Source organism: Lipotes vexillifer, unplaced genomic scaffold, assembly GCF_000442215.2.
Source record: "Lipotes vexillifer unplaced genomic scaffold, Lipotes_vexillifer_v1.1 scaffold412, whole genome shotgun sequence".
Classification (NCBI taxonomy): Eukaryota; Metazoa; Chordata; class Mammalia; order Artiodactyla; family Lipotidae; genus Lipotes; species Lipotes vexillifer.
Genome location: NW_006798464.1, coordinates 930,487 through 943,370, shown reverse-complemented (window position 1 = coordinate 943,370; position 12,884 = coordinate 930,487). Strand labels below are relative to the sequence as shown.

The following is a 12,884-nucleotide window of genomic DNA, read 5'->3' as shown; positions in this document are numbered from 1 at the left end:
CCTGGTGGCACAGTGGTTAAGAACCCATCTGCCAATGCAGGGGACACGGGTTTGACCCCTGGTCCGGGAAGATCCCACATGTCGTGGAGCAGCTAAGCCCATGCACCACAATTACTGAGCCTGCCCTTTAGAGCCCACGAGCCACAACTACTGAAGCCTGCATGCCACAACTACTGAAACCCACGCGCCTAGAGCCCGTGCTCTGCAACGAGAAGCCACCGCAATGAGAAGCCCGTGCATTGCAACAAAGAGTAGCTCCCGCTTGCCGCAACTAGAGAAAGGCTGCATGCAGCAACAAAGACCCAACACAGCCAAAAATTAATAAATAAAATAAATAAATTTTAAGAAAAGAATAAAGTACTTTGTTAAATAAAATACATAAAAACAGTTAAAGGCACAGATATTAAATGTACAACTTGATGGGTTTGGACATATGTATACATCCATATAACTAACACACAGTCAAGGTATAAGTTCCTTAGTGCCCTGTTTCAGTCTATTACACCTCTATAGGCAACCAGCGTTCTGCTCTTCCTCACCAACATAGCTTGGTTTCAACCGTTCCTAAATTTCATGTAACTGGAATCATACAGGGCCTGTAACATCAGCAGCCTCTGCACCCTTTCTCCTTCAACAACATCACACTCCACGGTCTATCTTCTACACGGCAAAGGCACTTCCTGGGTTATTCTTTATGGCGGTCTGTTGTCCAAGTACCTCTTCCTTTGTGTCCTTACTGGTGGTGAAACCATATCTGTTGTTCACAGGAACCATCTGACTGTTCCCCAAACCTTTGTTGCCATAACCTCCTTGTCCCCACCAGCAGGCACAGCTCCTTGCATGGGCGGTGCAGGTGTGGGCAGTGTAGAGGGCTGTGGGCTGCTGGGTCTCCACCTCCTTGCTCAGGGTTGTGGTCATGGTGACTGGGGCCAGCTGTGACAGCTGTGGCTCCTCCTGGGGTGTGAGGGCCACTGGGCAGGGCGGCGGTGGGGTTTCTCAGAGCTCTCTGGAGTCCGCTCTCTGCCCCTGATACTGATCGAACTCTAATAGCATCTATTTTTAATTAAGTAATTAATTAATTAAATTTTGGCTGTGTTGGGTCTTCCTTGCGGCACGTGGGCTTTCTCTAGTTGCAGTGAGCGGGGGCTACTCTTTGTTGGTGTGCGTGGGCTTCTTATTGCAGTGGCTTCTCTTGTTGAGGAGCATGGACTCTAGGTGCGCGGGCTTCAGTAGTTGTGTCATGCAGGCTCAGTAGTTGTGGCACACAGGCTTAGTTGCTCCGCGGCATGTGGGATCTTCCTGGACCAGGGCTCAAACCCGTGTACCCTGCATTGGCAGATGGATTCTTAACCACTGTGCCACCAGGGAAGTCCCTAATAGCATCTTTTGACGAGCATAAGTTTTAAATTTTTTAGCAGCTTTATTAGGGATGTGATAACATAATAAACTGCATGTTTAAAGTATACAGTTTGATTAGTTTAGACATGTATATCCCTTGAAACCAGCACCACAATCAAGAAAGTGGACATATCCACCACTGCCAAAAGTTTCCTCCTGCCCCTTTGTAAGCTTTCCCTCCACCCCTCTCCCAACTCACCCCAGGCAAAAACTGGTGTTTCCTGTCACTAGATTAGTTTGTATTTTCTAGAATTTTACATAAATGCAATCGTACGGTATGTATGTATTCTTTTTTGTTTCTCTTCTTTCACTCAGCCTATTTATTCTGAGATGTAGCCATGTTGTTATGTGCACCCTTTTTACTGCTGAGCAGTGTGTACCATGATTTGCTTATCCATTCACCTGTTGATGGGTGTTGAGTGATTTCTGTTTTCTGGCTATTACAAAGAAAGCTGCTGTGAACATTCCTGTACATGTCTTTGTAGGGAGATATGCTTTCATCTCTCCTGGGTAAATGTCTAGGAGTGGAAAAGCCACATCATATGCTAGGTGTATGTTTAACTTCTTAAAAAAACTGCCAAAGTGGTTGTGACACTATGCTTTACCACCAGCAGTGAATTAGAGTTCCAGCTCTTCCATAGCTCTGCCAACACTTGGTATGGTCAGTCTTTTCAATTTTAGGCATTCTAATACACATGCAGTGATAGCTCATGACTTTAATTTTCATTTCCCTAATGACTAATGATGGTGAACATCTTATTTACCCTCTCTATATATTCTTTAGTAAACTGTCCTTTTTTCCCCAAGACATTTGCTCATTTTAAAAAACTGGGTTGTTTTCTTACTTTTGAGTTTTGAGTTTTGAGAGTTCTTCATATGTTCTGGATACAAGTCCTTTATCATATATGTGACTTGCAATTATTTGCTCCCAGTCTATGACTTGCCTTTTTATTCTTTTAACAATGTCTTTTGCAAAACAGAAGGTTTTCGGGTTTTTTTTTTTAAAAAAATTTATTTATTTATTTTTGGCTGCGTGGGGTCTTTGTTGCTGTGTGGGGGCTTTCTCTAGTTGCGGTGAGTGTGGGCTACTCTTTGTTGAGGTGCGCAGGCTTCTCATTGAGGTGGATTCTCGTTGTGGAGCACAGGCTCTAGGCGTGGGACTTCAGTAGTTGCAGCACACAGGCTCAGTAGTTGTGATGCACCGGCTTAGTTGCTCCACGGCATGTGGGATCTTCCCGGACCAGGGATTGAACCTGTGTCCCCTACATTGGCAGGTGGGTTCTTAACCACTGTGCCACCAGGGAAGCCCAGAAGGTTTTAGTTTTGATGAAGTCTAATCTATCAATTTTTTTCTTGTATGGAATGTGGTTTTCGTGTTGTAGTTGAAAAATCTTTGCCTAACTCAAGGTCACAAAGACTTCCTCCTATGTTTTCTTCTAGAGGTTTTATAGTTTTAGATTTTTCATATAGATATATGACCATTTTGAGTTAATTTTTGTATATGTCATGAGGAATTAAAAGTGTCTAATTTTGATGAAGTCCAATTTCAGTTTTTTCTTTTATGGATGGTACCTTTTATGTCCTAAGAAATCTTTGCCTGCCCCAAGGTTGCAAAAAAAATTTCCTGTGTTTTCTTCAAAAAGGATAATGTTTTTAGCCTTTACATTTAGGTCTATAATCCATCTCAAATTAATATTTATATATGATGTGAGGTAGGGTTGAGGTTCATTTTCCCCCATTTGTTTATCTAGCATTCCAGCATCATTTGTTGAAAATACTTTCTTTTTCCCACTGAATTGCTTTGGTGCCCATTAATAGTATTTTTTATAAAACAAACTACAACTAAAAATATACTCTGAGCAATACCGCCTCTTTTTTGGATTCATTAATTTAAAAAAACAAGACACTTTCTAAGAACCTATAGTATGCAGGCAATGTACTAGGAACAAGAAATATATGGTGAATAAGCCATGTCCTCTGCCCTCAAGGAACTTACATCCAGGAGAAGAAGCAGTCATATAAACAAATAAGTGTGGAGGGTAGAGAAAACACTGTGAAGAAATTCTTTCCTATATGGTGGTGGCACAGAGGAGGGAGGGATCAACTTCTCTTGGGTATATCAGGGAAAGCATCTCAGAGGAGGGGATATATGAGCTGGTCTTGAAGAATGAGAGAAATTTAAGAGGTACACACAGTAGGTAGGGAGACAAGGAGAGCCTTCTATGCAAAGGGAACAGCATGGACAAGGGAACAGGATGTGAAGCAGCCTGGAAAATTTAGGGACTTGTAAGCAGTTATTAGACATGTTGGTCTGGTGCTCAATCTGGACCGGAGTTCCTTAGTAATTTTCTTCTCTTGACAACCGGGAAAATGAATCCAAGGCATTCAGTATGTACCCTCTGATGGTGAGGGATGTTTTAATTGGATATTTTGGAGGAGGCTCTCTGGCCAGGGAGGTCTCTAGTTCTTTCTACTCTAGGATGGCTGTCATTGCCTCCATGTTAAAAGTAAACTTGATTTGCTACAGCTTTTGGCCCAGCTACAGATGAAAGAACATGAGCTTACCGCTTCATTGATGGCTTTGATGAGGTAAAGACCATCCTTATAAAAATAAAATAGTCTAATGATACCTGAAATGGAAAAATAAGTAAGAATGAAAGACAGGCAGGTGAACTGAAGAAAAGTTGAAATTTTATATTTGACTTTCTGAGATATCATGATAAACTCATGCATTATTAGGCTTCCTGCCCGGCCCCTCCACTGCCCGTGATCATCTTGGACTCCTTGCCTTCTTCCACCCCTCACTTGAAATGTTCAAGTTATTCTCCCTCTTGGGTCATCTCGGTCTACACTGGCCCTACCCTCTTCTTCTAGAATCCTCTTGTAAGCACTTCGGCCACACCAATCCACTCGTGATTTCTATTCACCTGTTTTAGCACATCATCCCATAGTGTTTCACATTGTTATCCAACTGCTTCCTGTGAGTGATTTTTATTCCTCGAGTGAGTTCACAGATTCTCTGAGGGAAAGGATCACATCTTACTCTTCTATGTGCCTCATTTCTCACAGCCCAACAAGCTCCTCGTGCAGTTAATTTTGTTGATACAATAAGTAATTTTGTCATTCTCATTCTCATTTAACCTAAGGGCTCTAGTATGTGATCATCATCCACCATGACTTCTTGCCTCTTTCTTTAGGTGCCTCCCAGACACTCATAACCTGCCCCTACAGCCATAATAATGACCTTGCAGAGGTATCTGGATCACTGTGGGTGACAGTCTAACTCAACCCAATAAACATTCATGGGATATCTGCTCCATGACCACAAATGTGCTAGGGACAACCAAGGCAGTCTCTGCCCTCAAATTCATCACATTGAGAATCACACAGACAGGAAACTAACTAGATATAATGCAGTGTGATAAATGCAGTCCTATCTTTACACCAAACTCCTCCTGAGTATCAACATTCCCACTCCAGGTGCCTCAAAGATGTGCATGCTCAAATGGAATTTCTCAACTCACAGACCCCTGAAATCTTATTCTCCTAAAATTGCTTATCAAGTAATGACATCATCATCTACCCCATTATCTAAGGAGGAAAGGAGTAATTTTTCTTCACTTAACCCTCACATACCACCCTACTCCCTGACCCCATACATATATTCCATCACTCACCAAGTTTTTCTACTATATTTTCCTTTTCATTTTTTTAAGCCTTTTATTTTGAACTAATTTTAGACTTAGAGAAAAACTGCAAAAATAGTACAGAGTTCCCTTATAATCCCTCACCTCATTTCCCCTAATGTTAACATCTTACAGAACTACAGTACAATTTTCTTTTCATTTTAACAGACCCTGCCTTGGTTCAGGCCTTCATAATTTCTCTCCTAAATGAATGCACTAGCTCTTCCTGGTCTCTCTACCTCTCCATTTGACTTTTGCAAACTCCTATCAGGGTGCTCTTCCTAAAATGCCAGTTGGGTCAGGTCACTCTCCTGCAGACACATATCTTCCAGGACACTGTCCATAGTTCTCTATACTATGGTCCCCATGTCTGGGTCATCCTCAGGCTGAGGAAGAAAAGCAAGCCTGGCTTAAATGAGCAGCAGGACTGCTGAGTGCTGGAAAGGATGTGGACTCTGGGCCCACACTGCTTGGCTCAAATCCTGCCTGTGCCACTTACTTTCTGCATTACCTCAAGTAGGTTATTTAACCTCCATGCCTCAGTTGCCTCTTCTGAAAGTAGTATTTACCTACTAAGGCTGTTGTGATGGTGAAATGCGCCAACTTGTGTGAAATGTTAGAACAGTGCCTGGCACACCATACTGTCCTGCAGATGTTAGTTAATAATACATGACCAGGGAGAACTCTCCAGGTCTGGCCCCTCCCATGCCTGGAAAGGAGATTAAGTTGAACAACAGTCTACAGGTACCTATAAATTAGGCTAAAAAGGAAGATGAAGAACGTGTACCCATTTCATCCACAGAAGCAATAAGTATTTGACTCCCCAAATCTGTGGCCCAGAGGTAAGTGACATCAACCTTAAGTTTCTCCCAAACATATATTCGTTTAGCATTGTACAGATTATAGATGGAGAATCCTTTGGTTCCTCCAATAAACACATAGTCTTGGGAAATAGCCATACAATTCGGCATTTTGTTGAGCTGGGAAAAGAAAAACATAGAAAAAAGGAATGATTTTTCAGTTATCACCATCTGCAAGTAATATGAGCTAACTTTTCAAAGAGGGAAGCAGGTCCCTCCTAGTTATAGTATCATGTCCAAACACAGTGCCCATCTATATATCTTGCCCAAACATCAAGAAAGTCATAGCATTCTACTCTTAGGGGAAAGGGGCCAGAGAAAACAAAGAAGTTGAGAATAAATGCTCATTCACAACACTAAGCGTGACCACAGGCCCTGTGGTGAGTGGACCAGTGGCCCCATTCCCTGTACTTTATTCAACTAGAACACTGGTGAGAACTATAACTGACACACTGGCAGATTTTCAACCGTCAAGCAAGGGAATGATTAATACACTCTGAAAGATTTTTAAATAACAATAGGATGTAAAAGATACATCTGTATAATCTTCAATTAACCAGAACACCCATTTCCCCAGGCAATTACTAGATCTATTTTAATCAACACCAGCATGCCTATAATCTTTCAAAAATGCACTGTCCTATTGAATGAAGGTTCCTGGTAGTAATTCCTTCCCTGGATCAGGTGTTATCATTTATTAACACTCAGTTCAGAAACAAGGCCACCTTGTCAGCTGCTCCATACCTTGCTTTCTAGAAGTGGAGGGTAGATGGTGGGCTGGATGCGGCTGAGCTCAGCTTTCCTCGATGCACCCCTCTCCTCAATAATTTCCCACGAGTGGTCGAACAGAAAGTTCACTAGCTTGTTGATCATTCGATAAGGCTGAGGTAGGGAATCCTGCTCTTGATCTGGACCCTTGAAGACCCAATCCTCTTCATCATCCTTAGACCAGTCCTTCTCTGTAGGGGACGGCACCTCCAGTGTCCCCTTTCGTGTTAAAGTGGGCAGCTTCAGCTTCTGGGCTCGACTTCCTTTGGGAGATGTCATCACAGAAGGTGGTGCTGGAAACATCTATGAAATTCTGAAAAACTGATCAAGGAAGTAAGCCAAGGTACTTTGCGAAAAAGGGGAAGTTATCATAAGACAGCTCATCATCCTCCTTAGCGTATTAGCCTATGGGAACTATTTATTCTAGAGACTGGCATCTGCGTTATTGCCACATTTCTAAGATATGGTCTTCATATTAATAAGGGTGTTAGCAGAGACAGGTATTGACTATTCACATCTTCCAGACCAGCTCAAGATGATGTGCCCTATGACAAAAGGCAAGGAATTTGGCACCCTGTTGCCTTTCTTCACCTCCTGATAAGAGAGTGGCTGTCTTTCTGTCCCAAATAGAATACACCCTTTCTTCTACAACTTGTGCCTTCTCCTGGCTCTTCCATCTCTGCAAATGGTTGTGCTGAAGCTAGCTGGGTAGGGAGCAACAACTTCTCCAGTTCCTTTTCCCTCCCCTCCAATCAGATGCAGCTCAAGCACTATCCAATCCTTGCTGTCCAATTTGTTCCTTCCTCTCTACTCCCCCCTTTCCCATCCAGGAGCTCTGTAGGCACAGTGCCCAGAGCCTATGAAATTTTTCAAAGGCCTGCAGAAATGTTTGAGACTTGAAAAAATACTAAAAAAAAAAACCCCCACAAAATCAAAATAATTAAATATTTACAAAAATATTTACAACTTATCAACTCCACTCTGTGTGTGCATAATGTTTAAGTCTATAAGAAAAGAACAAGCAACCTATACTTTATAAAACTCAAAACTGTACAAATTATAAAAAGATTTTCAAATGTTACAGTTTAAAAAAGGCATTTAATGTGGAACATGGGGTACATTTTAAGATGCTTAGTAGGTAGTGGCATAGGGTCTTACACTGTTGGAGTACCCTGGGGCCATGGAAGTCTTAGAAAGGCCCTGCTGCCATCTTCTTTTCTCACCTGCTAGAGTACATTTGTGATGTTTCCAGTGCAAAGTGAGGAGAGACTATCTGGGTCTGAGTCTGAAAAGAAAGAATCACCTGAAATCATCAGTGGGAACAGTAAGCTGAGCTCACACAGGGCCAGGAATAATGCCTGTTTCCATCAGTGAGAAAGGAAAACCTCATAATTCACAGATATTGGGTTAGAGTACTCCGAAGAGCATAGCCAAGTAGTGGGAAAAATTAACCCTAGAATAAATGCTGCTCTTGTATTGCCCACCAAATCTTAGAAGTCAGAAGATCAAACTTACTACGTAACTTAACTACATACCAGAACAAACTCAAGAATATTTATAGGAATACAAATATGAAACTAAGCCCCCCTAAAACCAAGTTCCCTTACTGAGTTTGTGATTAATCTATCCAAAACTTTATTCCCTTGCTTGTCTCCTCTGACCTCAATCCCTTTCTTGTCCTCTCTGACCTCAATCTTGTGCTAATTGGACACTAATAAACCAGAACAGATGACTAAGATTGCAGTTGTTGACAACATCGTAAATGTACTAAAATTGCTGTTATAGGTATCATCATTAACATATAAACTCAGTTTGTTTCTCTAGGGCAAGATGAACTCACAGACCCCCAAGCCATGGACCACTTGGCCAGAGAATCATAAACCAGAGACATCCTGACTACCAAAACCCTGATTAAGAAATGTCACAAGATGATGATTAAACCCAGTTTCCTTGTTCTTCCCCTTTAAAATATCCCTATCTCAAAGACCACTCCCTTGCTTGGTGCCCTGCAAGAAACCCTTACTTTGCTGCAAACACCGTCTGTCAGAGTTTGACTTTCTGTGCTGCAGGCACATAAGCCCTTGCTCGGTTACAAAAATATCCAGCATCCAATGAAGTAAAATTTACAATGTCTAACATCCAATTTAAAAACTTACCTCAAATCCAGAAAGGCAAGAAGACACAAGCCATAATAAAAACTCAATCAATTGAAGCTGACTCATAATCAACACAGAACATTAGAATTAGCAGATATATAATTCTAGTATATATCTAGATTAGTATATTCCACATGTTCAAAAGTCAAGAGGAAATGCTGAACATGTTACGTAGAGATGTGGAAGATGTTTAAAATAAACCCCAAACTGAACTTTTAAGGATGAAAACTATTGATATAATGTCTGCAATGAAAATATACACTGGATTAGATTAATAACAAGATTTCAGAGCAAAACAGATTAGATGGGCAAAAAAAAGGAATAGTGAATTTGAAAACATAGCAATAGAAACAAAATGAAAGAAAGAGAAAAATTTTTTGAAAAAAATGAAGACAGTGAGGTGTAGGATAACTTGAAGTAGCCTAGTATAAGTGTGATTGAAATCCCCAAAGGAGGGAAGAGACCAAAAAAAGCTGTAGAAATAATGAACAAAACTTTTCAAATTTTGATGAACTAAGAAGAAAAACCCTAGCAAATTAAAAATGAAGAAATTTATACCAAGGCACATCATGATCAAACTGCTCAAAACTAGTGATAAAGACAAAATCTGAAATGCAGCCAGAGGAACAAAGAGGAACATAGAGGAACAAAGTAAAGGACAAGAGATTTCCTGAAGGAAACAGCAGAAGTGAGAAGACAGTGAAGCAACATCTTAAAAGTACTGACAGCAAAAAATTTGTTAATTAAGAATTCCAGGCCAAAAAGCATATCTTTCAATAAATGAAGGTGAAGGAATTCCCTGGTGGTTCTAGGGGTTAGGACTCTGTGCTTTCACTGCCAAGGGTCTGGGTTCAATTCCTGGTTGGGGAAATAAGATCCTGCAAGCTGCAAGGCCAAACAAACAAACAAACAAACACAAATAAATAAATAAATGAAGGTGAAATAAAGAATATTTAGACATACAAAAACTGAAAGAATTCATCAGCAGCAGACCAGCATTATAAGAAATAATGTTAAAGGAAGGCCTTTAGGCAGAAGAAAAATGGCATCACAGAGAAATGTGAATCTACACAAAGGAATGAAAAGCACTGGATGATAGCTATGTAGGTAAATATAAAAGACTTTCTCTTACTATTTAAATTCCTTTAAAAGATATCTAAAATGTTTAAACAAAAATAATAATGTGTGCTTCCCTGGTGGCGCAGTGGTTGAGAGTCCGCCTGCCGATGCAGGGGACATGGGTTTGTGCTCCCGTCCGGGAGGATCCCACGTGCCGCGTAGCAGCTGGGCCCGTGAGCCATGGCCGCTGAGCCTGCGTGTCGGGAGCCTGTGCTCCGCAACGGGAGAGGCCACAACAGTGAGAGGCCCGCGTACCGCAAAAAAAAAAAAAAAAAAAAAAAAAAAAAAAAAGTGTTAAAAGGGCAAAAAACTGATGAGACAAATAGGAAACCCTAACCATATCAATAATCATATCAAATGTAAATAGTCTAAAGACTCCAATCAAAAGACAGAAATTGTCAGATAAGATAAAGGAGAAAGACTCATATATGCTGCCCACCAAAAATCCACTTTAAATGTAAAGACACATACAAGTTAAAATTAAAAGAGTAGAAATAGATGTACCATGCTAAGACTAAAGAAAGCTGGAGTGGCTATATTAATATCATATGTAGAACATTTCAGAGCAAAGAATATTAACTGGGATAAAGAGGTATGTTTTATAATAATAAAGGGGTCGATTCATCAAGAATACCTAACAGTCCTAAATGTTAATGAACCTAATAACAGAGCCTTGAAATCCATGAAGCAAAACTGATAGAATTTCAATGAGAAATAGACAAATCCACAATTACAGTCAGAGATTTCAATACCCTCTCTCAATAATTTATAGAACATGTATACAAAGAAATCAGCAAGGATGCAGAAAACTTGAACACTATTAACGAATTTGATCTGACTGACAGTTGTAGAACACTCTACCCAACAACAGCAGGATACAAATTATTTTTTAAGTACACTTGAAACATTTATCAAGAAAAATCATATTCTGGGCCATAAACAAGTCTTAATAAATTTATAAGTACTCAAGTCATACAAATTATGTTCTCTGATCATACAGAAATTATTTTAGAAATCAATAACAGATATTTAGAGGTATACAGAACCTCAAGATATTAGGAAATATTTCTTAATAACTTATCAATCACTACTACATACCTATTGCAATGGCTCAAATTTTAAAAAAAATATTGACAGTATGAAATACTTGTGAAGATGCAGAGCAATTGCACTCTCATACATGGATGGTTGTTAGGAATGCAAAGTGATACCATCACTCTGGAAAAGGGTTTGGCAGTGTCTTATAAAGTTGAACATATATTAATCATATGACCCAGGAATACCACCCCTGAGTATCTACTCTAAGAGTATGAAAACTTGTGGGCACAAAAAAGCCTGTACACAAAGTGTTTATAGCAGTTCTATTTATAATTACCCCAAATGGGAAACAATCCAAATGTCCTTCACCAGGTGAATAGACAAACCAACTGTGTTATATCCACATAATGGAATACTACTCAGTGATAAAAAGGGGAGAACTACTGATACATACAAAAACATGGATGAATCTCAAAGGCATTATGCTGAATAAAAGAAACCAGTCTAAAAATTTATGTGCAGTGATTCCATTTATAAGGCATTCTTGAAAATCAAAATGAGTAATGGAGAACAGATTAGTGGTTGGCAGGAGTTATAAGTGGAGGGATGATGTTATTTAATGTTATTTAAAAAGGACAGCATGAGGGAATTTTTTTGGGTGGTGTGGGACTGTTTTATCCATACTGGAAAGAACTATGTAAAGCTTTCTTTATTTATAATCAGACAATATGATTATCTATAGAGAAAACCTGATGTAATCTTTAAAAAAAAATCTACTAGAACTAATAAATGAAGTTAGCAAGGTTGCAGGATAAAAGTTCAATATACAAAAACCTCCTATATTTCTACATACTGACAACAAGCAATAAAAAATTGAAATTAAAAATGCTATTTATTATACTATTTATAATAGTATAAAAATATGAAATACTTAAGGTTAAATTTGACAAAAGATATACAAGGCCTGTACCCCGAAAGCTGTAAAATACCACTAAGAGAAGACCTAAATAAATGGAGAGAGAGAGACCTTACTCATGGGTTGGAAGATTCAACTTTTTTAGGATGTCAGTTCTCCCCAAATTGATTTATAAAATCAAAGCAATCCCTATGATAATCCCAGTTGGCATTTTTTTTAGAAATTAAGAAGCTGATGTTATACTTCATATGAAAATGCAAAGTACCTAGAATAGCCAAGGTAACTTAGGAAAAGAAAGAATTAGAGGACCATCACTACCTACTTCAAGACTTATAAAGCCAGAGTAATCAAGACAGTGTGGTATTGGCATCAAAAAAGACAAAAAGACAACAAATAACAAGTGTTGGTGAGGATGTGGAGAAAAGGGAACCCTCATGCACTGTTGGTGGAAATGTAAATTGGTGAAGTCACTACAAAAAATAGTATGGAATTTCCTCAAAAAATTAAAAATAGAACTACCATATGATGCAGTAATTCCACTTCTAGATATTTTCCCAAAGAAAACAAAACAAAACAAAAACTATTTTGAAAAGATATATGCACCCTATGTTCATTGCAGCATTATTCACAATAGCCAAGATACAGAAGCAACCTAAGTCCCCACCGATAGATGAATGGATAAAGAAGATGTGATATACACAATGGAATATTAGTCAGCCATAAAAAAGAATAAAACCTTGCCATTTGCAACAACAGCTATGGACCTAGAGGGTACTATGCTAGGTGAAGTCAGAGAAAGACAAATACTGTGTGATTTCACTTATATGTAGAATCTAAAAAACAAGACAAGTGAACAAACAAAACAAAAAAAACAAAAAAAGAGTCATAGATATAGAGAACAAACAGGTGGTTGCCAGAAGGGATGGGGGTGGGAGGATAAGTG

General features: G+C 39.4%; 1 protein-coding gene across 1 annotated transcript; it reads right to left on the bottom strand.

Moving 5' to 3' along the window:
* Window positions 1–5,844: 5,844 nt before the first annotated feature.
* On the bottom strand, window positions 5,845–6,991 carry WDR93 (WD repeat domain 93). The gene is given in 3 exon segments (XM_007472102.1): window positions 5,845–5,865; window positions 5,867–6,064; window positions 6,689–6,991. Coding segments are annotated over 3 exon segments (522 nt in total).
* Window positions 6,992–12,884: the final 5,893 nt, after the last annotated feature.